This window comes from Stigmatopora argus, chromosome 10 (assembly GCF_051989625.1).
Source record: "Stigmatopora argus isolate UIUO_Sarg chromosome 10, RoL_Sarg_1.0, whole genome shotgun sequence".
Taxonomy (NCBI): Eukaryota; Metazoa; Chordata; class Actinopteri; order Syngnathiformes; family Syngnathidae; genus Stigmatopora; species Stigmatopora argus.
The window spans coordinates 5,643,179-5,667,315 of record NC_135396.1 but is presented as its reverse complement, the minus strand read 5'-3'; the positions used below and the strand labels follow the sequence as shown (position 1 = coordinate 5,667,315).

Below are 24,137 nucleotides of genomic sequence, written 5' to 3'. Positions count from 1 at the left end.
CTCCTATTTCGTTTCTTCGTTCGTTGTACAACAGAAAAAAGGCGGAAACTGACCACCATGATGACCAATCGCCATCGAGAAAGGAGCAAAAAGAGGTGTGTCTTAATGTGAGTAAACAATTTAAAAAGTGTAAAGTCGTTTCCTTTTCCGGTCGTGTTCCCGGACAAAATATGGCGGGATTGAAAAAAAATGTAGGTCAAAATCAATACGTAACCGATTTGAGCGGTTGAGTTAGGACGTGAAATAGATTTGCAAAAAGATGGATTTTTGTTTAAATTGTTTGCCTTTTTAAAGGGATATTATATGTATGGTTTGTTTTCCAATTTGAACTTATGGCATGTTAACTCGTGTCTATATAATTTAAAACATTCATCTTCATATTATTAAAAATGTAAGCCGATGTAGTCATTTTAATTGGCCAGTTTTCTGAGGAGGTTTGAGGAATATATCTAAATAAAAAAATCATTTGGAATATTCAATCTTAGAATGAATGGATTTCAAAATATAGACGAAAAACTGATTCGGGATAAAATAACACGGGAAATGAATCATGTTATGCATTACTTGCGCGTTCAGACTAATATTTTTCGTGAGGTCAAAGAGAGTTGAAATCGTGATTTACACTTACACACCAAATGGTGGCGGTAGTGCTACCAAAACGCCGTTTGCCAACAGCTACTAAGAAAAAGAACAACACCATGTGCCAAAAATGCCGGAAGTGTATATATTTCAAACTTAGCGCTAAACAAAACACTAAGTTGTATTACATGACATTTTCTTTATCGAAATACAATAAATACATTAACTTATAGTGACGGGAATGCGTTGTTAACTTCAAGACAACATTTAGCGTTACGCGTTGTTTTCAGCACTTGAATGAGCTTGTTTTTCTACTCGTCAGCTTCCGCCTCCTCCCTCGCGTGCTCAATCTTAAGGACACGTCGTTACTGGGACCCGCTGCCAAGAGAACCTCCGCATCCGCTGTCATGTCCAAAACCTCCCGGCGGAATGTGCCCCCGCGGAAGGGGAGCGACTGTGACCGACTGACGAGGCCCCGCTCCCAACTGCTGATGCTGCTGTTCGCCCTCGGGTCATTGGTGATGGTCCTGGTCCTCGGCTTCTACGTGTCCAACATCTCTGATGGGAATCGAATATCTGCTCCAGATCTGGTATGGGACAAGGTACAATTTAAAGGAGCAGAAAAGAGCGCAAATCCCATTAAAATTGTCCGTAAAGTAGTTTAAACGAATTTTGTTTTCACATAACCTGGAATTGCTTGTTGTATGTTTCCCGTCCCCATCAAGTTGAACCTGTTGTTTACAATCTTTCAATTTGACCCATATGGACTCTAAGGATGTTTGCGTGCACGCTTCTAAGATATACATAGCTGCAAAATGTTATTCTCATCTATTCACATTCTTGATTTGGGACTTCATAGTTGTAGTGTACTTTGATTCATCCTAAAATATCATTTGTGTAATGGAACGGTGAATGCCAATGCACTTGCTTGACTTCAAATTTTACCTCCTCTCCATAAACTCCACAAGCACAAACAAAGCAAGTACTCTAAGCCTCAAATGCAACGCCTGGCCTCCCAAGTGGATGGAAATCGCTTGTGGGACACCCACCTGAGGCCCATCCTAATAGAGAGGCTGCCCGGGACAAATGGCATCCTGGCCGTACAGAAGGTAGCCTTCATTGCGGCGTTCCCCTGCTCTAGCGTTGTCCCACAATCTTCCTGTCCTTCAGCATATTACCTCCACGTTGTCCTTGCTGTCCGCCGGCTGGAAAGTGGACCTGGACTCCTTCACGGACACCACGCCCAGAGGGAAGGTCACCTTCACCAATATCATCGCCATCCTGGATCCTTCGGCGCCTCGCCGGCTCATGCTGACGTGTCATTACGACTCCAAGGCGTTGCCCCCGGACAAACGCGCCCCGGGGAGGGTGTTCCTAGGGGCCAGTGACTCGGCGGTGCCCTGCGCAATGATCTTGGAGTTGGTCACTGTTCTTGATAACCAGCTCAAGTCCTTCAAACAACAAGTGAGTGCAAGCATGTGAGATCTTAAAACTTTTTTTTATTGCTTTTATTGTTCGTAAAAACGTCCCTGTTGACTATTAGCATCTTCTCTTCCTGGCTTCTTTCCTCAGAAGCCTCCAGTAACTCTCCAGCTCGTCTTTTTCGACGGCGAAGAGGCGTTTGAGCAATGGACGGCCACTGACTCGCTTTATGGCTCCCGGCATCTGGCTGAACGTATGGCCGCCACGCCTCACCCCGACAACAACTCTCATACCACTCTGCTGCAAGCTGTGGTGAGAAACACCCCCAACACCCTGCCGCGTATCGGCATATAATACCGAGAGAAATTGTAAAAGTCAACGATTCTAAGGCAATTTTAAGGGTGAGGCTTATACGCGGAAGCGGCTAATATGCGAGAAAATAACGTATATAGTGCATTTATATATACGCTATAGAAGGAGGCTATTCAAGCATAATCATCTTATTGATTTTCCAGGATCTGTTTGTGCTGCTGGACCTTCTGGGTCCTCCCGATCCCACGATAGTCAACCACTTTGACAACACGGCACGCTGGTTCAACCAGCTAATGGCAGCGGGTAGACGGACAACCATTACGATCAAATCCAATTCACGCACAAACCCGTAATCCGCCTGTTTTTCACAGAAAGGCGCCTCCATCATCACGGTCTCCTGACGTCGCACCCGTCAAAGCAGACCTACTTCAAGCAGGACCTGAATTACGGAATGGTTGAGGACGATCACATCCCCTTTCTTCGACGAGGTGGAGGCTTATTTCCATCGTGGCGTTTTCTACCAAACGAGAAAATGAAAAATGCGCCGAAATTTTGTGGGAACGATATCGCGATGACTATCACGTTCCCATCCCCTTTTAATAATGCGTAAATCTGCCACCTCCAGGTGTCCCGGTACTCCACATTATCTCGACCCCATTCCCGTCCGTTTGGCACACGCTGGACGACACGGAGGAGAATATGCATCGGCCTACAGTGGAGAATTTGACCAAGATCTTGGCCTTGTTCTTGTCTGAGTATTTTGGCTTGTGAGGACATTTTCAGGAGGACCTTCTCATCAGACGTGAAGCCAATTGAATTTGCACTTAATTGGAGAGATCCCAGACGGAAACTGAGCTAAACCAAAGATCTCCTCCACTGTGCTGTCTCATAGGTCAAGTATTTGCTCTGCTGCCTAATGTCAATCACTACATTTATTTCTATGAAGCCTTTATATTTGATGTCAAAACACTGAAAACAATATGGCAGCAGACATAACACTGAAAATGTTGTCATTTCATGCCTTTAATTGAAGTTTCCCAGACCAAATATGGCACAACCAGGACATAAAATCGTAAATATATGTTCTCAAACATGATTTTTTTTAACAGGTGTGAGGTCATCCACTTTTTCTATTGGCCTTGTTCCACCCAATAACATTGTAAGACATCCGGCGACATATCTTTCTGTCCCCCGCAGTACCGCAGAGACACTTTGAGCCCATTTGTCCTACCGCACTGCTCTTAAGCTTCCATTTGATACTTGAAATTACCGCTCAACCACATCTTAAATGGTACGTATATTGTAATTTTTTTGTTTTGAGCCGTCACGGACCATTCCATCCCAAAAATATACACTATTTATCCAAGTGAATCAAGGAAGATAAACACTACAGTTCATGTAAATGTCCTTTATTACATCCTGTGATATAAAAAATAAAATACATTTTATAATAATACAAAAAAACATGGCACAAGTGATCCCTTTTCAAACAATAGCAAAAAGTCAATACGTTATCTTTGGTGACTGTAAGAGGATGTCAGGTGATAAAACAATTGTGCATTAGCCCACACAGGCTATGATTTTTGGTTAGAAGAGGCTCGTAGTCATTCGCTATCATAAAAAAAATATTTCCCTTTTTATAGCGCTTTGTTTGGTAATGATTTGTCCACGCAATTAACTTTAAACCTTTCCATTTGTGGACAACTGAAAATTCTATTTTCTTGGAAGTTGTTCTTTTAAAAATAAAACAAAAAACACTGATGGATAGACGTGTTTTGGATTAAATGCACATACAATACAAACAACATACATTGGATTACAACCACTGCATAATACCATTTTAAAAAAAACACATACACACAACAAAGCCATCATTGTTATGCAACACCATTTTTTTGTGTACCATTCATGGCTAAAAAGGTTCACCGTTGACAGTGGAGGTTTGACGCGACCAATTCAGACTACAATGAAAGAAAAGTTGGAATTTCTTTCCACAATAAGATCCAAAGTGACCGCATTTCCAAACACTATCGTCGCGCCGCAGCGTAAACATCGTATGGATGAAATGTGCAAAATATACAAAATAAAAGCATACATAAATGAGTATTCCGTATACAAACATGAATTCAGACATTTAAAAAAAACTTAATATAAGGCACGTTGTTTTTTTAGTGTCACGCAGCATCGTGATGTCAAGTTCACAAACGTAAAGCTTTCATTGTGCTCCCACGTTTTTACCAACGTGAGACATAGTGTCCTATTAGCGAGAAAATTGCATAGTCATTGTAAAAAAAAAAAAGAAAGGAGGACGGTAAGTGTAACTTTAGCTTTAAAAACACAGTTTGACCAGAGGGGGACATGACAGCCAACTCCAAAACTAACTGAGCACAAATTCATGTCAAATAATGCAATCTGCATGCAATTCCTTGTAATAAGAGGAAATCTGCTAATCCGTTATTTCTAGCTCTGTTGAATTCACTTTTACTTCCACAAATGGAAAGTTCCTTGTATCCTTAAATTGGGGAGAACATTGAAGAATACAGGCCCCTGAAAACCAGTTAAAAAGGCACTTAAGCTTCTAAAACTTTTATATATATATAAATAAACAACAACTTGTTTATACAACTTAATTTTTTAAAATAGTTTGGCAGTTTTCAATGGAGGTTTCCAAATTAAAACGGGAAGTGGACTGTATTATGAAAAGCAGAAGGATGTGGTAAACAGGTGTTTTAGCGCCAGAATTGGTGGATTGTTCAAACTGTCATTGTTTTGTTTTTTGTAGCTTAAAAAAAAATAAGGCCATAATTTTAGGAAGTTGGCTAGACGATCAATTTTAAGTAAAAAAAAAGACCATTTTCAACATTGCAATCTTGACTTTGGTGTAACTAGTAAATATGGCTTAATGCTCACTGAATGCATGTGTATGAGCTTAATTGCTCGCTCCCTGTGATTGACTCAAGGACCAATCTTGGTTTTAGTCTGGCTTTTGCCCCAAGTCCTAATAAAGTCCAGCTTCCACATGACCGGGATCAGTATAAGTAATACGAAATGATGGATGGATGTCCGTCCTCCGCTCTCTGTTAAAGCTGAAGAAGATTCATCTTCCAAGTGCCAGCTGAGGTTTCGCTACGTTACATGTACGTTAACAGGCACCATGCTGTGGGTCGCTCTCATTGTTTTTAGGGGCGCTTTGATTGTTTCTCTGTTTTTTTTCAGAAATGTTCTGGTCTACAAGCCGAGTTCATCGTCCACCGGGACCGACTGAAGTTGCGTCAGAATCTTGCCGTCCCCGCTCATCTGGTCCTGCTCTGGAGAAGGGCTGCCCAGAAGCAAAGCGTCCCCGCCCGCTAGTCCCAACAAAGCCGGATCCACAGGTAGGTCCGCCTTCCCCCGCCCGTCAAATAAATTCAGAGCGGCCGAGGTGGAGAGAGGCAGGGGGCTCCAAGACGGCTGGGACAAATGGCTGTTGGGCGTCGCCCCTCCTCCGTACATGGGACTGAGGGCGAGCATGCTCTCCGGGGAAAGCGCGTGCGGCGTGCTCGGGGCGGCCGACGGCTCCGGCGCGGCGGGGGAGGAAACGGTTGAAGTCTGGGCGCCGGCGCTCCCGGTCTCGGCGGCGTAGAACAGGGCGGGCGGGTTGAGGAAGTTCAACGGGGGCGTCGTCAGGACGTTGGCGGGCTGCTCTGGGGGGGCCACGAGCTGGGAGGCGACGGGAACGTTCGAAGGGCTGAGGCCCAGGTTCACCCCGTTGGCGGGTGGCTCCGAAAACGGTTTCAGAGGCAGACTGGTGAGTTGAAAGCCAGCCGGAATGGTCAGGATCAGCTTGCCTTGCTGGACGCTTAAATAAGGGCTTCCACCCAGGACAAGGTTACCTACGGAAATGCACAGAAAGGGACACGGATTAGAGTTATTCGGCTTTCAGTCGACATTTGAAGGCCGAGCGAACGCCTTTTCATTTCAAGTATGTAATTGAGACTTCACCTTGAGGTGCAGAAGGCAGCTGAATGACACCGGAGTTGAGCAGATGCACCCCAGGGGACACGCCAGTCGCTGGAGCTGGAGCCACGCTCTGAATGGGTCTCATTTGGTTTATCCTCAGAGGACTTTGATTCATCCCGCCCGGAGCCGAAGCCAGGATTTGCACGGGTACTCCGGCCGAGGTCATGGACAGAGAGGGACTGGCCGGAACTACCTGGGGAAATGAGATGGCGCTCGACGTTTGGCCGGACGGGACCGGTATCAGCTGGGGCATGGAAACGGGGACTAACTGGGCTCCCGCGTTGGTGGGCGAAGTGATGGAAATGACCTGAGGCGTTGCCAGTTTGCCAGGCAAGGGGTCGATGGCTTGGGTTCCCAACTGGGCCGTCACTTCCGGTGGGAGAGGGACCTGCGAGACGGACCCCGCGCTCATGGAAGCGCCGGTCGAGGGTGGAGGTCTAGCCGTTGTCAGAAGGCTTGGGTAGTTGATTGCCGGTCCCGCCAGTGGGGAAACTGGCACCAGCTGAGGACACTGGGAAATCGGTCCGACGGAGGAGTGCTGAACCAGCTGGGACACTGGTATGCCCTGGATAGAAGGGACAACCTGGGGTAGGGAAAACACCTGAGGGCTCGATTGAACGGCGTTGACCAGAGCGCTGGGAGGGGTTATCTGAGGGGCCGAAGTGGCAAAGATGAGGTAATCCTCTTGCTTACTTGAAAGGGAGGAGGCGGAGCTTGAAATGGGCAAGGCTGCGGGTGTTACCACGGGCTCCTGGCTCTGGGGGGTTTGCGAGAGGGCCAGAGAGGGAAGGCTGCTCGGCAAGGTCGAAGAGGCGCTTTCTTCTTTTATCAGGTGTTCGGGTCCGTCCATGAAATCCACCGCGTCGTTACCGCGGTTCTTGGCTTGCGCGGGAACTGTGATGACTGACGTCGGGTTGGAGGCCGGCAAGGCGTTGGCGCCGAGGACAACCGAGGGAAGACCGCGTGCTTTGGCGTCTATCGAGGAAAGCAGTCGATCGACTGCGGACGGGGTTTGCTTGCCGAGGACCTGGGTTCCGTTCAGGATCAAAGGCGAGCCAGCCACCTGGCTCAGGGTGACTTTCTGGCAATCCCCCAAGTTCAGCCCGTTGATGATAACGCCGCCACCGCTACCAGAGATGAGAGAGTTTCCGTTGAAAAGTAACGGTTGGGGAGCCGCCAGGAAGCTGCCGGAACCGTTGACGATGAGCTGACTTCCTTGGGCGCAGTTGAGCGCCGATAGCGAGATGACGGACGCCTTGGCGACGGCGGGCTCGTCCGCTTTATCCGCCGCGTCGTTGGTGAGGCTCGCCTCGTCCTCGCTGCTGTGGTTTCCATCGGACTCGCTGAAACACCGCAGGGATAAACAATAGATAAGCATGTTTTAAAGCGAAGCGTAAGGAGGCAGCCGAGACTCAACGGACCAAACTCAAACGAGTACAGTGGTACCTCGACATACGATCTTAATCCGTTCCGGGACTGAGCTCGTATGACAAGTTTCTCGTAACTCGAGGTAAAGTTTCCCATTGAAATGAATGGGAAACAAATTAATTCGTTCCAACTATCTGAAGAAAACACCAAAAACAGGATATTGGATTGGAAAACATGTTTTATTTCTTATAATTCACCATCTATTAACTAAGTAATAAATAACGAGTGGTTTGATAGTAATAATGTGTTTAATATGAGTAAAATTAGACACATTTCGCGGAGGGGAGAGAACAACACACACGGAGGCGGAGGGGGGGGGGACTGTTCGGGGTGACTTTCTCCACGGCAACATTGCACTCTTAAACGAACAAACAAATTTAAATTAACTTGGATAACTAAAAAAACAGACACTCAACCTTTAATGTAACTTCAAACAAAACTAAATTCTAAATTAGTTGTAATCTTTTTTACCTTACTTAGTTCTACGGGTTGACACCACCTGGGCGCTCCGCCGAAGTCTTCAAAACAAACGCATCAAGCGTTGTTTGTTTTTGTCTACCCTTCAAAATATTTCGATAATGTCGAATACAAATGTCATCATAATACGATGATGCGCGACCACTTGCCAGTTTGTCAGGGTGAGTCTTTTCAATAAAATCCGAAACCTCTTGCCACTTCGCGAGCATGTTTTTGATATCTTTTGTAGCCGCCTCTTCCACCACCTCCTCGCTACTAAGTTCCGGCAACAAATGTTCACGCTCCTGTAGGTCGATTAAATCCTGTCCGCCTGGGCATTTTTTCCAAAAAAGACCAGTTTCATCGCAGTTGAAAACTTGCTGGGGGGTGTAATTTTCCTGGGCGATAATCAAGGCAAATGTCTTAATAAATTCCACCGCAGCTTTCGAATTGCAACTCGCCGCTTCTCCGTGTCGGATTACAGAGTGTATTCCAGATCGTTTTTTAAATGTTTCGAACCAGCCATGACTCGCTTTAAATGTTTGTGAAGTTGTTGAAGGCTCTCCTTTCGTTGATATCAAATCTATGTAAATTCGGCTGGCTTTTTCACAAATGGTAGACTCGGCCAGGCTATCTCCTGCTAATTGTTTATCTTTTATCCACAATAAAAGAAGGTTCTCCATCTCGTCGTGAATGTCACTGCGCCGGTGGGAAATGATAGATAGTCCTTTGGTCGGCCTCTTCTCCTTAATTGCGTCCCTCTGCTTAAGGATGGAGGATATGGTTGACGTATTCCTCTCGTATTGCCGAGCGAGCTCGGTAACACGTACCCCACGCTCATGTTTTTCAATTATTTCGCGTTTCATGTCCATTGTCAACGGTCGCCTTTTCTTAGCAAAACTTTGCCGATCCATTGTAATACGTATTGTTTACCTGGTATGTAAATGTAGACCAAGTGGGGGGAAAACGCGTGTGGAAATGCAAAGTCCGCCCACCAGTGCTCGTAGACATATTTTTTACACGAAAGAGATGCAAAAACAAAAAAATGCCATGGCGACCTGGCTTGGTCGCATCATGAAATTTTGACCGCATCACGGGCGAATTATTCGATCGAAATTTCCCCCGTAAGACGAGCATTCCGTATGACGAACGGTCGTATGACGAGGTACCACTGTATTTGCTAAATAATGCTAACACGGAGGCCATCTGACATTTCTGCTCAATTCAGAGAGCAATGCTTTGCATTCAGGCCTTGAAAGCGCTAAGACATTGTTTGAATTGCAACCCAGCGTGCAAATTCAATAACTGAACTCCCCCAAAATGAAATTGAATTGCAAATCATGCACTGTATTGGACAAACTGTCATTTATATTTTTGGTTAAGATAAGAAAAAAACATCATGGGACAGTTAACCACAATGAGGTTATCTGTTGATGCCATGATGTAATATTCAATTTTTAATCTAATTTGTTGACGTTTTGGTAAACAAAGTCATGTGCATGTAACAAAATTTATTATATATTATCGCCACAAATTCATTTAGCCTTTCCAGGAGTGTTTTTTTTAAACATGTGTATACAAATAATTAAGAATAGCAATAACATAATAATAATAATTGAGACTCGGCATTCCCATTTGTGGACATCACATTTTAGTTAGTTAGAACATTTGTTCATTAACATGAATATGTATATTTTCATTAATATGTATTGTCCTTTTATTCAATAAATTAAACTCAAACGTAGGTCACACTTGTATTAAAAAAATGTTGATTATGTGACATAACCCAAAATGCCACTTTTTTCTCATCTCATTTTCTGAACTGCTTTATCCTCACTAGGGTTGTGGGGGTGCTGAAGCCTATCCCAGCTGACTTTATACCTAGGGGCAATTTAGAGTATCCAATCAGCCTACCATGCATGTCTTTGGTATGTGGAAGGAAACCGGAATACCCAGAGAAAACCCACGCAGGAGAACATGCAAACTCCATACAGGTGGACTGACCTGGATTTGAACCCAGGTCCCCCACCGTGAGACCGACGCGCTAACCACTCAACCGCCTGGCCACCTGGCCACTTTTTTATTTAACAAAAAAAAATAACTTGCCCGAGAATCAGTGAAACAAAATTTTAACGTGGATATTTAAAGTCATTCTCCAAAGCTAACCCTATACTTGTATATTTAAAAAAGTACCAAGCTTAATATAATTCAATTCCATCGATTGGTATATTTTTCCTACCAATCTTCCAACCGTGTAACACGCGAGTGCCAATCCGACTACGAGGTGTTGTTTTGGGGGTCACTCGCCCACTCCGCTTCTCACATTTCACAACAAAGCAACACGCTCGGCTGTCAACTCCTTTCGACTTTTCTGCTGTCTTTGTTCTCTCACACAAACACACACACGCCAACAAATGGAGGTCGATTAAAAGGAGCCCTGTTGCGCGTGCGCGTGCGTATGTTTGTGTTGTGTGTGTGTCCGCGCGTGCGTGCGTGCGTGCGTTTCGACTTGCCTTTTGCAGTGTGTTCCGGGCGGGGTCCTGTCCCTCTGCCTTCGGTTCTTGAACCAGTTGCTGACCTGCGTGAGGGACAGCCCGGTGACTTTGGCCAGGTTCTTCTTCTCGTCCGGCGTGGGGTACCTGTTGCTCTTGTAGCATTCCTTGAGGGCGTTTCGCGACTTCTCCTTAAAGCAATACACCGTCTCCTCGCCGTCCCAGATGGTCTTGGGCAGGGGGAACTTTTTCCTCAGCCGGTACTTGTCCACGGCGCCCAGGCTGCGGCCACGGGACCTCTCCGCCTCCTTGTAGCGGGCTCGCAGGTAGAGGTCCTGGAGGAAGACGTGGTTGCACGGCTGGAAGTCGTGGCTCTCCAGCAGGGCGTAAAGCTCCTTGAAATGCTCCTTGTGGAAGGCCACCAGGGCCTGGGCCTTGAGCAGGGTCTCGTTGCCACGTAGCAGCTCGGACGAGGGATGGATGGTGGAGAGGAATCTCCACAGGCGATCCACATTGCCCGCTTGCAGGAGGGCCTCGCACAGACACGAGACCTGCTCCGTGGAAAAACTCACCGCCGACAGCTGGAAAGTTTGGAGCAGGCGCTCGGCCACTTGCTCGGCGTCTTTCTCGTCCTCCGCGGAAGTGGCGGCGGCGGCGGCGGCGGCGGCGGAGGTGGCGGAGGCGGCGGGCTCTTCTGCGCCGTTGCCGTTTTGTTCGCTAGACTCCGGAGACAAGGAAGCCATTTTTTTGCCTGAACTTTTCCCCCCCTTCCTCCACCTCCTCCTCCTCCTACTACTCCTACTCCTCCTCGCTCCCCTTTCTGTCTGTCGCCAGCGGAGAGTCGAGCGTGACAACGAGGACTCGCCCATTTTCGACCCTCGGCAAGCCCCCGGAAAAAGTTAGGAAATAAGTTTGTTAATCATTCAGTTACCCTTTTTTTTTTACAAGGTTTCTATTCGCTGTACGTGCGTTTGTAAAACCGCATTTGTCTGTTCCTGTTTTTTTTTTTTTTTTTTTTTTTACACAAAAGAAAATGCACCTCTGCACTAACCATTTCCCTCAACTTTTCCGTTTTTTAAAGAACATAGTAACATTTAAAAAAACATGTTTTACTCCATGTTCTGTGTTTTTAAAATGGAGATTTTTAGTAATCACTCGGCTTCAAACTGTACGAGGGATTTTTTTCAAGCTAGTTAAAAAAAATAATTCCTTCATTTTTTATAATGTAATACTTCATTTAACAAAGCAACTATTTTACGCAATAGTACAGTATTTGTGATACAGTTTTTTGTTTTGATTGGTTAGAAATGTGTCCATCCGTGAAATACAAGACACCATACTTCCGCCACATTCGGAACGTCATTGGTGAAACTGGCTTTACTCTGATCTGATTGGTTGTCTGAAGAAATGTGGGTGGGAAGATGGAACCCGGAATTGTCGTTTATAGATAAAACGACGACGTGACATAGCCTTTGTCATAAATTAACAATTAATGTTATCGTTTTGCTGAGCAAATGTTAAGTGGTTTAAGAATAGAAAGGCATTCAACATTCTCCAGCAACCACCCTATTTTGCGCCTGCTATGATTGGTTGTCTAAAGTTTTCAGGGCGGGGTTAATAATGCGGAATCTGAATTATACCGACTACGTACAAGCAGAAATCCCACCGGTGTTATAGACAGGATACGCCTTGCTGCAATATGATTGGCTGGAAAATCGCCTTAACTCACGTCCTTCTGCTCCAGACGGGAAACTATTATGCAGTATGTGACTCGGGGAATGAAGCAGCCAATCAAATTTGAGAGGGCGTGTCTTGCCTAGAAAACGGTGGAGTCAGCAAACTCAATACCATACGACTGCTAAATAACGGGAGCTCACACATATTTAACGAAAACACAAAAGCCTGACTCATTGAACGCCGTTGAGATATACAGCACACACGTAGGCACACTCCAGAGGGACATAATGTAAGTAACTATCATCAAATGTAAACATTTAATGTATCCTGAGTGCTTTCTTTGTTACCCCAGTTAGCCACCCAAACAGCTAACGCGTCCTGTCGAATGTGGTGGTTTGCTATTAAAAAAATAAAAAAAGATGTCATCATTTGAAATCAGTACCACTAGTAAAAAAAACTTTCTGATATTTGTGTGTGTTTGGGAGTGAAAACATAAAGTAAAATAAAAAGAACTCAATATCAGAAGTAGGCGTTGTCTTTTGTAGCATTGCGTTGAAAGGGGGCATCAATGTTTACTAACAAATCTTTTAGCCATTTGGCACGATTACTCTATTTTTAGAAGGGGACACTAATTTCATGTCACTCATCATTGTATCATTGACTATCAAGTTATGTGACAGCTTGCTAATGTGTCTTTTGTTTTTAACTCTCATCCATGTCCAAAGAGTCAAGAAGATGGATGCTTCAGTAAGTGTTGTTAGCAATCCTTCTGTCAATGTGCGCCTTACAACCACCATATCGTCCTTTGAGGTGAAGCGACGGTTTGACAGAGGAATTTCCATTGCGGACTTGAAGGTAAATCAATACGCATGGGTCTAATGACTTGACATGGGCGTAGTGGTATTAATTAGTCTGTTTTTTTTTAGGGCAAACTGGAAATGGTGGTTGGGGCTCCCGCCTCCAGCATGGACCTCGAGTTGTACAGCACGTCAGACAAGTTGTTGCAAAAGCTGGACAACGATAACGCTTTGCTGGGCTCTTATCCTGTGGATGACGACTGCAGAATACATGTAGGAAACTATGCCTGGGTTACACTGAGTTTTGATATTTTTCTATAACTAAATCACTTGTGCGAGATTGAGGAGGCTTGCAAATGAGTTGAACATCTGAGGATGAACAGTCCTTCCAAAATCTTGATCATTTAAAAACAAAACACAGACATTATATCATGATTCGAGTGTTTTTTTTAATGCTCAAATTCTTTATCCTTTTTTTTTATCAGGTTATCGATCAAAGTGGAGGCGAGTTGGGAGAATTTAGTGACGTCACCAAAGTGGAAAAATATGTTATGGCGGATGATGCTTATGAAAAGATATCAGGTGAGTTTTGGCTGTTTCACATGGAGCAGAGCCATAACCCATGAAGCCCTTTTCAGATTCAGCGAGATCCTTCATGAAAAAGCAGTCCTTCGGACGCTTCAACGAAGAGGATATGGCTAAAAAGAAAGCTGAAACCCTCGCTCGGGAGGAGGAACATCGGGTGGCGGCGGAAGGCATTTCCGTGGGCGGTCGATGCCAAGTGCGCGTACCCGGTCAGCCAATTAAAGTTGGCACCGTCATGTTTGTCGGTAAGTCACACGGATCTTTGGGACAAGTTGTGTGCGTTCCCGAGATTTGCTTTGCTAAATCAATCGTAATTTTCCGTTTTCAACATTTAAAAACGCCAAATCAGATTTGTATTGAATTTTAATATATGACATATATTACCTCTATGCTTTGACTTCTACTCAAATACCACATACTTGGACTCGGATGTGGTAGGAATCAATGTTCCCTCTAAATTTTTCATACGTCTTGCATTGTATCCTATGATTGGCTGGACACCTGTCACTCACCAAATTACGGTACACGGTCGATTGGTCGCCGGTCTTTTGGTCGCCCGGAAGGTAAGTGATAATTACCATTTAAATCGTTGCTCAAATTCCCTAAATACAAACTGTGAATTACTATTTAGTCATACTTAATGCCCTAGTAATTATTAGGCTAAAGAAAAGCTCCAAATTTCCCGGACTTTTATTGATTTTTGTTGGAGAACTTGTTAAGACCCTTACTGACGTAGCTTCTTAAAGCGACAACGCATGTACATACAAACTCTTATACACTCACACGTCGGCTCAGGGAAACTGCTCATGGCCATTGTTGGCTTTTATTGATGCCTAGACCGTGTTGTTTTACCTTGTTTTGTCGCCGGTCTTTTGGTCTTTTCTTAATCCATTTGCAGTGTGTTCACTGCGTTGGATAAGTTTTCTGTAATTGCGCAGTTGCATAGTTTAGAGGAGACTTGGGTAGGAATGTTAGCGCTTTCGTGAAACTATTTGTCATTATTGCATTTCTAGGCACGACAGAATTCAAGCCAGGCCATTGGGTGGGTGTCAAATATGATGAACCACTGGGGAAAAATGACGGCAGGTAAGAGACGGGTGGCGCGCTAATATAATGCAGATTATGTGTTGCCGATTTTTAATCTGACTCTTCTGCTCGTCGCCTTCCCTCACAGCTGCGAGGGCAAGCGCTACTTTGAGTGCGAGAAGAACTATGGGGCGTTTGTAAGGCCATTGAGCGTGACGGTGGGAGACTTCCCAGAGGAAGATTATGGTTTGGATGAAATGTAGGTCTGCGAGCTGTGAAATGATGGAAGGACATTGGTGATAACTTGTTCCCTTTGCTTTTTCAAGAAGGCGTGAACCACACACAGTGACCATCTTATTTTCTAGTTGCTTTACGTTCTACATATTTACGTGAAGGCCGTAGAAATAATTGTGGGGGGCCTACATTGTACATTCTTGATTATGAAGGATGTGCTTCCGCATGGTCTTGATCATTCGACTATCATGTGCCTAAATTGTATTTGTTAAAATACTAACTGATCTACCGATTCATACTGGTGTGTATAAACATGGTTTTTTTAACATACATGTGCATGTACCAAAGGAAGATATTTGAAAACAATTGTGCGTGAGGCAAGTCCATATCCGTCAAGTTTTCATGTAGATAAAGTCTGTATTTTTCTTTTTCCATAAATTTGTCTCATATAAACTACTTTCAACATCTGTTGTGCTTTTTTTGAACTACTGCGATTTAAAACAGGTAATAGCCGTTGACGGCCATAGGCAATCTATTTGAACTGGGAGGGTTGGCAGCCAGTGAACATGTTTCAGTACCGTTGACAATGCTAGGCGTCCGAAATTTGACCATATTATAAATGGGAAGCAATGACCATTCCCTATTAATTTTACAGATGAAATTGTGGGCAAACTATTATGAATCAATCAATTCATCAAAATAAGGAGATTCCCAAATATTTCATATTTAATTAATGAACTTCTTTAAAAATTAAAAAATCAAATGTATTTGCATTTTTGGGCTATTTTCATCCCCCCAAAAGATAAGAATCTAAAAAAATATATATATTTACTGTTTACCAATTTTACATTTGATTGTAAAAATATATATCTTAGAATCTATTTTCTATTTTCAAATGATTAAAAGATGAAAAAGAAAATAATTTATAAAATTTCATCTAAAAAAATCAATATTTAGAGCCCTCCTCACACTTTTCAATCAAATCAGGTAGGAATATTATGGTATATACATGGCATCTGTGTTGTCTTTGTTTCGGTAGAGCTACGTGGACATAAAAAGACAAATAAAGGACGCAACGTAGTATAAACCCTCATTTTTCGTCCTTTCCATCCCAATGTTGACGTTTCCGCTCAACGACACGTCACGTGGTAACGTTCTTCTCGCGAGATTTCCCCGCGAGGTACCAGTGTGCTGCTAACGTGCTTGTGCGCTATCGAGACAAGGAAAGATGGCGACGCAGGAGATAGAAGCCTCTAAAGCGGCCGACAGCAATGGCGAGGTAAGCTCCACGACTCCCACTCTGACATTACCGTCCGCTTGCCGTTCTCGGTGTCAGGAAGCTCGCCATGCCGCTTCGCCGCCGAGCATCACGCGGTTACCTTTATAAGCGGCCGAGTGACGTTGTCAGTGCCGGTTGCTTTCTAAGCGCGACCCCCCCTCCTTCCTCCGATGCTAGCGCTGACAAATTCACAGTTAGCTAGCAGGACGAGGGCTCGTTTGAGAGCGGTCTTCTCGGACACATCTACCGGGAAGAGCCACCAGGTTGACGGCTTATTAGTTCACGCTCCCCGGGGCAAGTGGAAACCCTTCGCAGTGTCTGACAAGGCCTCAATCGAGGGAACCACGCAGCTTCTAAGCATCGTTAACTCGTGACAAATGAGCCGTTGAAGGAAAACAGTGGGTTTAACTCAATTTTAAACATTTTTTTGTAGAAATTGGAAGTTTTCTGCTCAATCTAAAGCAAAAAAAGTGTTGTCGTTTTCTAAAATCATAATGATGACTTATTTTCGTATCTGTTGTTTGGGGAATTGTGATTTACCTCAAGATAATCATTTTTGGATTAATTAAGATTGTTTGCATTTTTATGCACCATTTAAGGTACTGTCATCAGATTTGGGAGTTACAGTTGAATACTAAAGATTTCCCCAAAACATATTTTTCAGTTACCTGATGTTGACTCATCCAATACCTGGGAAATGTATAGAGTACATTTTTAAAAAGCACACCCAAAAGTGTTTTTTTACATGTTTGAACAGGCTTTTTTACATATACATACATCCATATACACAATCTCAAAGGTGAGTAAGGTTGTCAATTTCCAGTAGTAAGAACAAATCAAACTGCAGGTCGAATGCAGGGTCCTCAATGAACATAAAGCACGGAAACAATTTTACTAATGTATAACTTGGCGCAGGTGCAGGCTGCCGTTCCCGTTGGCTCTTCTGAAAATGTTTCTCCTAAAAACTGAGCACGTTTGATTTTGTGTGCAATACACGTCCTTTCCATTTGCACTGAATTTTGCTTTTTCTCTGTTCTCATCTGCATTGAACTTTAAATGAACTCAAACTATAACACGGTGTCATCTGTGCAGATTAGGCCGATGTCCACTTTTTGAAACAAAGGGCAGTGGGCAACATACTTATGACTGATATTGGGTGGAATGATAAATGACCATTACAGCTAATTCAATTTGAAGCCAGTCAGACTGGAGGCAAAACCGGCATCTGGTCCGACTGAGGCTTGTATTGCGCCCACTGATAGAACATCATAAACGGAGCCGATTGGAGCGGTCAATTATTACACCGTTTCGTTAGTTCGGGTAGCTTGATCATCAACCCGCAGGAGGAAATCATATCCGTCACTTCACCAGTTCAAAAACCTCACTCATTTTGCAATAAAGCTGAGTGCCGTATATACCGGACTATACAACGCCATTTTTTTTTAATATAGTTTGGCCGCGGGTGTGACTTGTGTGAAATGATTCACATGTTCTTATATCATTTTATGTTATTTTTTACACCTAACCAAAAGAGGGTACTCTAGGCCTGTGTTGATAATGTCAACATTGATGGTAGGTTGGTTTATCCCAGTGGTCGCCTGTAATTTATAAAAACAACTGAGAAGGGCTTACCAAAAAACTGTAATTACGTTTAAAAAAAAAAAAATCTGTAAAAAATAAAAAATAAATAAAAACATTTATTATATCATTGTCTTTGTAGAAACTTCCCGCCATACTAATAATCTACCTGCTCGCTTGTTACTGTCGAGTGGCATCTCTAGCTCACAAAACCCAACCCTTTTTGTCCCCCATGTGTCGAAAACAAAGGGGAAGATTAAATGTTGAGATAGCAAATGAGTCTCATGACTTGCGCTATTGTGCCTATTGTGTCACTTGAGTAGAAAAATGGCCTTGTTTGTGGGGGGTGGATAGTTCACTTTTGTTCTGGTTTGGCATTTTCACATCACGGAAAGGTGAAATTCAATGAACAAGTCATTTTTAACGCTACCTTTGTTTGTTGCGTCGAAGGTTAGCAGTAATGGAAGTGCCGGGACAACAGACGGTCAGACCGTGCAGACGACAGAAAATGTGCAGGACCCCCAACAGCAACAACAACAGCAGCAGCAACAACCACCGAATATCTGGCAAGTTATTAAAGGAGTTCTCTTCAGGTACGCAATTATTTTTGCTAAAATAATTTAACAAAAATCTACATATGAATGCAATTTCTGTTGTTCAGAAATTCTGTGTTTACTTCTTCTAAAACATGTTTATTATTGATGTACTTCTAGAATTTTTATCATCTGGGCCATCAGTAGCTGGTTTCGTCGAGGGCCCTCCACTCCAGAAGACCCCAACACCCCAGCAGGGGCCCCTAGAGTACCTAGCCGGAATCTCTTCACTAAGGACACCCTCATGGTATTGTCAAGATGTCTTGTGAAACAACTTACCGTATTTTCTCGCATATTAGCCGCCTATGCGTATAAGCCGCACCCTTAAAATTGCCTTGGAATCATTGAATTTTACAATTTCTCGCGTATAAGCCGCCCCCTGATTCACAATTTTTACCTCCATATTCATGGTTTTAATAGGGAGTACAAATGTGTTACTTTGAAGGGAAAATCTTAAGAAAAATCATTGCGCGTGGTATTTCTAAGATACTGTACGAGTTGGCATTCACGGGGCCTGCAGACAAAACCAAGTTTGACACTCTTGTTCTAAAGACCCTCCTCCAATGTTCCCTCTAAGCTGCACGCGTGCGCAATTACGCACTACACTCGTCTTCTCTGCGCACAGCAAATCATATGGAGCGCACAAAATAAAATCCCCATTTTTTTTTTTTTTTAGCTGTGAGGCCGACGCGCGAACCACTCATCCGCCGGGCCGCCCATTCATAGATATTAATCATGACATTTTATTATTACTAAATCATTTATGTGTAGTAGACATACACCTGCTTATGGCAGATGTGATACTGGTGCGTGCCCATAGCGAGCAATGATGTTGCTCATACCGGTACTCAGTGTGATCAGGGAGGTTGTCTTTCTGCCCAGACAAACAAAAAATGAAAGGGAATATTGCCCTCATGTGTGTCCTAAAGCATTTTCTCATCTTGCCTACAGGATATGTACGTGTACATCTCCCAGGAGGAGGTCTTCACCGACTTCAACAACACGGATTCTCTCTTCTGGTTCCACCGGGACTTAGTCTACGGAGACTGGTCCACGGGAGAGGACGGGGACGGCTGCTATGAGCACTATAAGGAGATGGCGATCCCTGACGTAAGAATATTGGGGGAGTGTTTACAGTGACTGAGTCCTGTCTCGAATAGCACAAAGCCAAATTTCACCATTAAAGTCATAACACTTATTATACAGAAAGTAAAATACGTCGTAAGGTCGCAGGCCGAGGACATTGTAACCGGGGATTCCCTATTTTTGTGTGGAAATGTAGGCATTGCAGCAGAACGGCTCCCTCTACATTCACGTTTACTTCACGAAAAGTGGACTGCATCCAGACCCTAACCGGAAAGGGCAGTATCGCAGACTGGCAACTGTTCACGCGTCGCGAAGTAAGCGGACGACAAGATCTGATCTGAAATAATGCCGTTGGCAGTCGTGCTGGTGTGTAAAACTGGAATCTCGGCTTTTCAGTGCTGAACAAATTCAAGCGTAGGAAGTTCATGAAGACCAAAAATCTGCTCACGGGGGAGACGGAAGCAGATCCAGAAGTGATTAAGGTAAGTTCTAAGCTTATGTTGTGTTCCACCAATGCTCTAGTAATTCAAAATTAGCAAGAAAAATACTTATAAGAATAAAAAATAGAGCCCAGTTTGGAAACCTTGAGGAGGATTTGCTTCCATATGCATACATTCATCCATTTATAGCAAAAAAAGCAAATCAATTTTGCTGTGGTAGTATCTCCACTCCACTACCATCAATCTACCCGAACAAAATTGGCTCTTCTAAACATGTATCAGCCTACCTGTCGTTTGGCATGATTACCCGGTTGCTCCTTCTTGACATCCACGCAATTGAATTGCCTACCAGCGGGCAGAGAGCCACGGTCCCGTGGAGATCATCTCTCACTGGCATCCCAACCTCACCATCAACATGGTGGACGACCACACGGCCTGGGTGAAGGGCTCCGTCCCACCTCCGCTAGACCAGCGTAAGTTCTCTTATCTACGACATATTTGAATTCCAAGTTGACGTCTGCGTCACTTACTAATCTCCTCTTTCCCGTCGACCACCAGATGTGAAGTTTGACGCCCTGAGCGGTGACTACTACCCAATAGTGTACTTCAATGACTACTGGAACCTTCAGAAGGACTACTATCCCATCAACGACACCCTGACAACACTGCCACTTCGTCTCAATTACTGCCCGCTATCCTTGTGGCGCTGGCAGCTTTACGCCGCCCAGAACGCCCGCTCGATATGGAACTTCCTGCCCGAGGACACCTACGAGCAGTCGGATGAGGATCAGGACTCTGTCAAGGTAGAATGAACATTTAAATGGTCTAGAGCAGGGTTTCCCAACCTTTTTTGAGCTGCGGCACACTTTTTGCATTGAAAAAAATCTCAAGGGGCACCACCATTATTTAAAACGATGTCACCTATATTAATTATAGTCATTCTCATCAAAGTCTTATCAGCAGGAATCCCATAATAAATCCAAAATGATTCCAAAATCATTTTTTTTACACTTATTAGCTAATGTCACCAAAAGTTGATGTCTGCTGACCCTGAACAAATTCCAGTTCAAGTGGTGCAAAAATGTTTTTAATTGCATCATTTTATGACTTTTCTCCAAACATGACTAAAATCTCTTAAAATTACGCAAAAAAATGTTGCGCTCACACAAACTTTACGTCGCCAAAAGTTGACGCCCCATGTTAGAGAAAAATAAGCAACAAAATGACATTTTGAATCTTGAAATAGTCTAATCTATCATTAAACGTTCATCATATTTTGCTTTTAACCTTGTAATAGTTCAATTTTAATCTCGTCATATCTATATTATTTTTTCTCTCCGAATATTACATTGTATGACTTGTTGCAATTTCCCGCGGCACACCTGACCATTGCTCACGGCACGGTGGTTGGGAAACGCTGGTCTAGAGTTGCCCAAAAAGGCACCGAGTCTTCTTTTAACTGTAAAAAATCCCTGAAATATTTTTGAAGGTGGCCCTACTGGAAACCAACCCGTACCTTCTAGGACTCACCATTGTGGTCTCCATCGTGCACAGCGTCTTTGAGTTTCTGGCCTTTAAGAATGGTAAAGTTGCGACGTCATTACGAGAGACTTTGTGGTCGGAGCTCGCCGTTTTTACCGGATCTCTCCTTCCCAAGACATTCAGTTCTGGAACAGTCGGCAGTCTTTGGAAGGCCTGTCCGTGCGCTCCATCATCTTCGGAGTCTTCCAGTCTCTAGTGGTGCTCCTCTACATTCTCGACAACGAGACCAACTTCGTGGTGCAGGTCAGCGTCTTCATCGGCCTTCTTATCGACTTCTGGAAAATCACCAAGGTCATGGACGTCAAAGTAAGTCAGCACTTTCCCCCCCTTTTTAATGATCTTTTTAGTCCTGTGTAGATGATCAACTTGATTTTGGAATTTCAATAGTTGGACAGAGAGAACAAAATCGCAGGAATCGTCCCGAGACTCGTCTTCAAAGACAAATCTACATACGTGCAGTCTTCTACCAAAATCTATGACGACGTAAGTCAAGGCTGTTTGCCAAATTAATTAGTATGGTCATGTGATGATTGTGCATAGTCGTAACCTGATCTCTCTGGCTCTGTCCACAGATGGCCTTCAAGTACCTGTCATGGCTGCTCTACCCCCTTTTCGGCTGCTACGCCATCTACAGTTTATTGTATGTGGAGCACAAAGGCTGGTACTCATGGGTACTCAGCATGCTCTACGGATTCTTGCTAACCTTCGGTAAATTTGTTATTGAACTGAGATTTTTTTGGGTGGCATTCTCAATTGTCTAAATGTTTTTCATCCCTCTTTTTTTAGGCTTCATTACGATGACGCCGCAGCTTTTCATCAACTACAAAATGAAGTCAGTGGCACACCTCCCATGGAGGATGCTCACATACAAGGCTCTTAATACCTTCATCGATGACCTGTTTGCCTTTGTCATCAAGATGCCAATGATGTACAGGATAGGTTGCCTCAGAGACGGTACGATTCCCTTCCTCCATAATGAATCTATACATATGACTTTCTGAGTGTGTGTGTGTGCGCGTTAGTGTTTTTGTCCGTTAACATCGGACAAAATGGAGATAATAGCGTACATCCGGTTTTGAACAAAAAATTGCAAACGTTACCGCGCTCAATTTATTTAATTTTTATTTGGGGCCCCATGTTTGTTTGTTTTTTAAAATCGATTTTACTAACTAGGAATCTGATTTTTAAGGTCAAAAAGTGCACCCTTGGACTCATTTTTCCAGTAAATGCGAAACTTTTAGAAAAAATTACTTTGTTTGAGGGAAGCATTTTACAACCTTGGGTAAATTTTTCCCGGTACACGCAAATCAGTCGGACCAACAATTCTCTGCTTTTCCATAGCACAATACATTGCATGCATGTCTTATTCCAAATCATCTGTACTGCAGAGCTAAAAATCGAGAAAAAAACACTCGATTTTGTATCGAAAGTGGAGAGGCTTTGTCGCCCAAACCTCTGCTTGTACCAACTAAGATCAAATAGTCCAGTAAAGGGTCTGTCCTCTCCGCAGATGTGGTCTTCTTCGTCTATCTATATCAGCGCTGGATTTATCGAGTGGACCCCAACAGGGTAAACGAGTACGGAACCAGCGGAGTCGAGCCACAGAATAACACGACAGTGGCCGCTGCCTCAGCCCCGGTCACTACAGACAAGCCAGAAGGGGAGAAAAAGAATGATTAAGACAGACAACGCCCCCATTTTGGGTCTTGGTGCCAGGGCAAAGAGAACTTGTGGAAATTAGTCAGAGGGGGGGTCGTCTGTCATCGAGATCACTGTAAAACAAAAACAAAAAAACAAAAAAAACGAATAACGAAAAAAATGCAGTCCAACTGTTCCCTGATTCTCATGCGGAACCACAGAGAATCATTCTTGTAGACTAAGTACGAGGGATGCACCGAAAAATCTGCCACCACTATTTCAAGTCTCAGTAAATTCATTTTTTGTAGTTTTTGATCACAAAATAGACTCACAGATCTTCATAGGCATACCATTGAAATAATGCTGACATCCCCTGATCTAAACCACATCGGGCATGAAAAAAAAAAATAACTGCTATTAAAATGAAAGCGTAGTAATAATGAACTATAAATGCAGGTTTTATATGACAATAGATCCCAAATTGTACACATTGAAGATTGCATTTAATGAACGTTTTAGTAAACATTTTCCGCATCGGTTTCATCTTCATTTTTTGGCCATTTTTTTTCGGTGCATCCCTATATTTAAATATTTCTTGCCCGCCCTCTAGTTTTGCAGTTGAAGTGAAGTAAAAAAAAATGTGATGTACTGTATTTTGTTTGATTTGGAGAGGGTACAGTGTCTTGGAAAGGAGGCTGGCCAAGTTTGTTTTGAAACATTTTTTATACATTGAAGAAAGGAGCCAAGTGCAGATTTTCTTCTTTGTGTAAATTCCATGTGAATCATTTCTTTTCATTCCACACGGACACTGAATTGTGAGAGGAAAACTTGAACCTCGAGATGGTGCCAACAGGACTTCAGCAACGAGACAGTGACTACTACCCTCAGTTTATTTTAAACAAATTGTTCAGGTTCTAAACTGGAACAGAAAAAATATGCTTTGTTGGTATTAATATAAAGATAAATATTGTCAA

General features: G+C 43.6%; 4 protein-coding genes across 9 annotated transcripts; 3 read left to right on the top strand and 1 right to left on the bottom strand.

Annotated features, from left to right (window-relative positions):
• Window positions 1–38: 38 nt before the first annotated feature.
• Window positions 39–7,971, top strand: qpctla (glutaminyl-peptide cyclotransferase-like a). Of its 6 annotated transcripts, XR_013303510.1 has the most exons (10): window positions 39–107; window positions 902–1,181; window positions 1,548–1,688; window positions 1,750–2,043; window positions 2,152–2,313; window positions 2,517–2,616; window positions 2,685–2,801; window positions 2,939–3,604; window positions 5,400–5,450; window positions 5,530–7,971. XR_013303510.1 is itself a non-coding variant. In XM_077610999.1 (8 exons), the coding sequence occupies exons 1-8, from the start codon at window positions 58–60 to the stop codon at window positions 3,082–3,084; spliced, it is 1,278 nt and encodes a 425-aa protein (XP_077467125.1). In that variant the 5' UTR covers window positions 39–57; the 3' UTR covers window positions 3,085–4,078. The 6 variants fall into 6 exon arrangements, 3 of the variants coding, with proteins under 3 accessions (XP_077467125.1, XP_077467124.1, XP_077467127.1); XR_013303511.1 differs by lacking the exons at window positions 5,400–5,450; window positions 5,530–7,971 and adding an exon at window positions 5,292–5,389; XR_013303512.1 differs by lacking the exons at window positions 5,400–5,450; window positions 5,530–7,971 and having other exon boundaries at window positions 2,939–3,205; window positions 3,423–4,078.
• On the bottom strand, window positions 3,707–11,548 carry six5 (SIX homeobox 5). The gene is made up of 3 exons (XM_077611003.1): window positions 10,710–11,548; window positions 6,295–7,655; window positions 3,707–6,185 (listed from the first exon to the last, which is right to left on the bottom strand). Exons 1-3 carry the CDS (start codon window positions 11,429–11,431, stop codon window positions 5,542–5,544), a joined length of 2,727 nt encoding a protein of 908 aa, XP_077467129.1. The 5' UTR covers window positions 11,432–11,548; the 3' UTR covers window positions 3,707–5,541.
• Window positions 11,549–12,364: 816 nt separating this feature from the next.
• Window positions 12,365–15,463, top strand: tbcb (tubulin folding cofactor B). The gene is made up of 7 exons (XM_077611002.1): window positions 12,365–12,654; window positions 13,091–13,220; window positions 13,292–13,435; window positions 13,648–13,744; window positions 13,801–13,992; window positions 14,761–14,833; window positions 14,922–15,463. The coding sequence occupies exons 2-7, from the start codon at window positions 13,101–13,103 to the stop codon at window positions 15,034–15,036; spliced, it is 741 nt and encodes a 246-aa protein (XP_077467128.1). The 5' UTR covers window positions 12,365–12,654; window positions 13,091–13,100; the 3' UTR covers window positions 15,037–15,463.
• Window positions 15,464–16,135: 672 nt separating this feature from the next.
• Window positions 16,136–24,137, top strand: clptm1 (CLPTM1 regulator of GABA type A receptor forward trafficking). Its single transcript, XM_077610952.1, has 14 exons — window positions 16,136–16,286; window positions 18,315–18,457; window positions 18,578–18,704; window positions 19,409–19,567; window positions 19,740–19,857; window positions 19,940–20,025; window positions 20,336–20,456; window positions 20,542–20,786; window positions 21,473–21,566; window positions 21,641–21,831; window positions 21,913–22,008; window positions 22,098–22,233; window positions 22,312–22,479; window positions 23,036–24,137. The coding sequence occupies exons 1-14, from the start codon at window positions 16,236–16,238 to the stop codon at window positions 23,203–23,205; spliced, it is 1,905 nt and encodes a 634-aa protein (XP_077467078.1). The 5' UTR covers window positions 16,136–16,235; the 3' UTR covers window positions 23,206–24,137.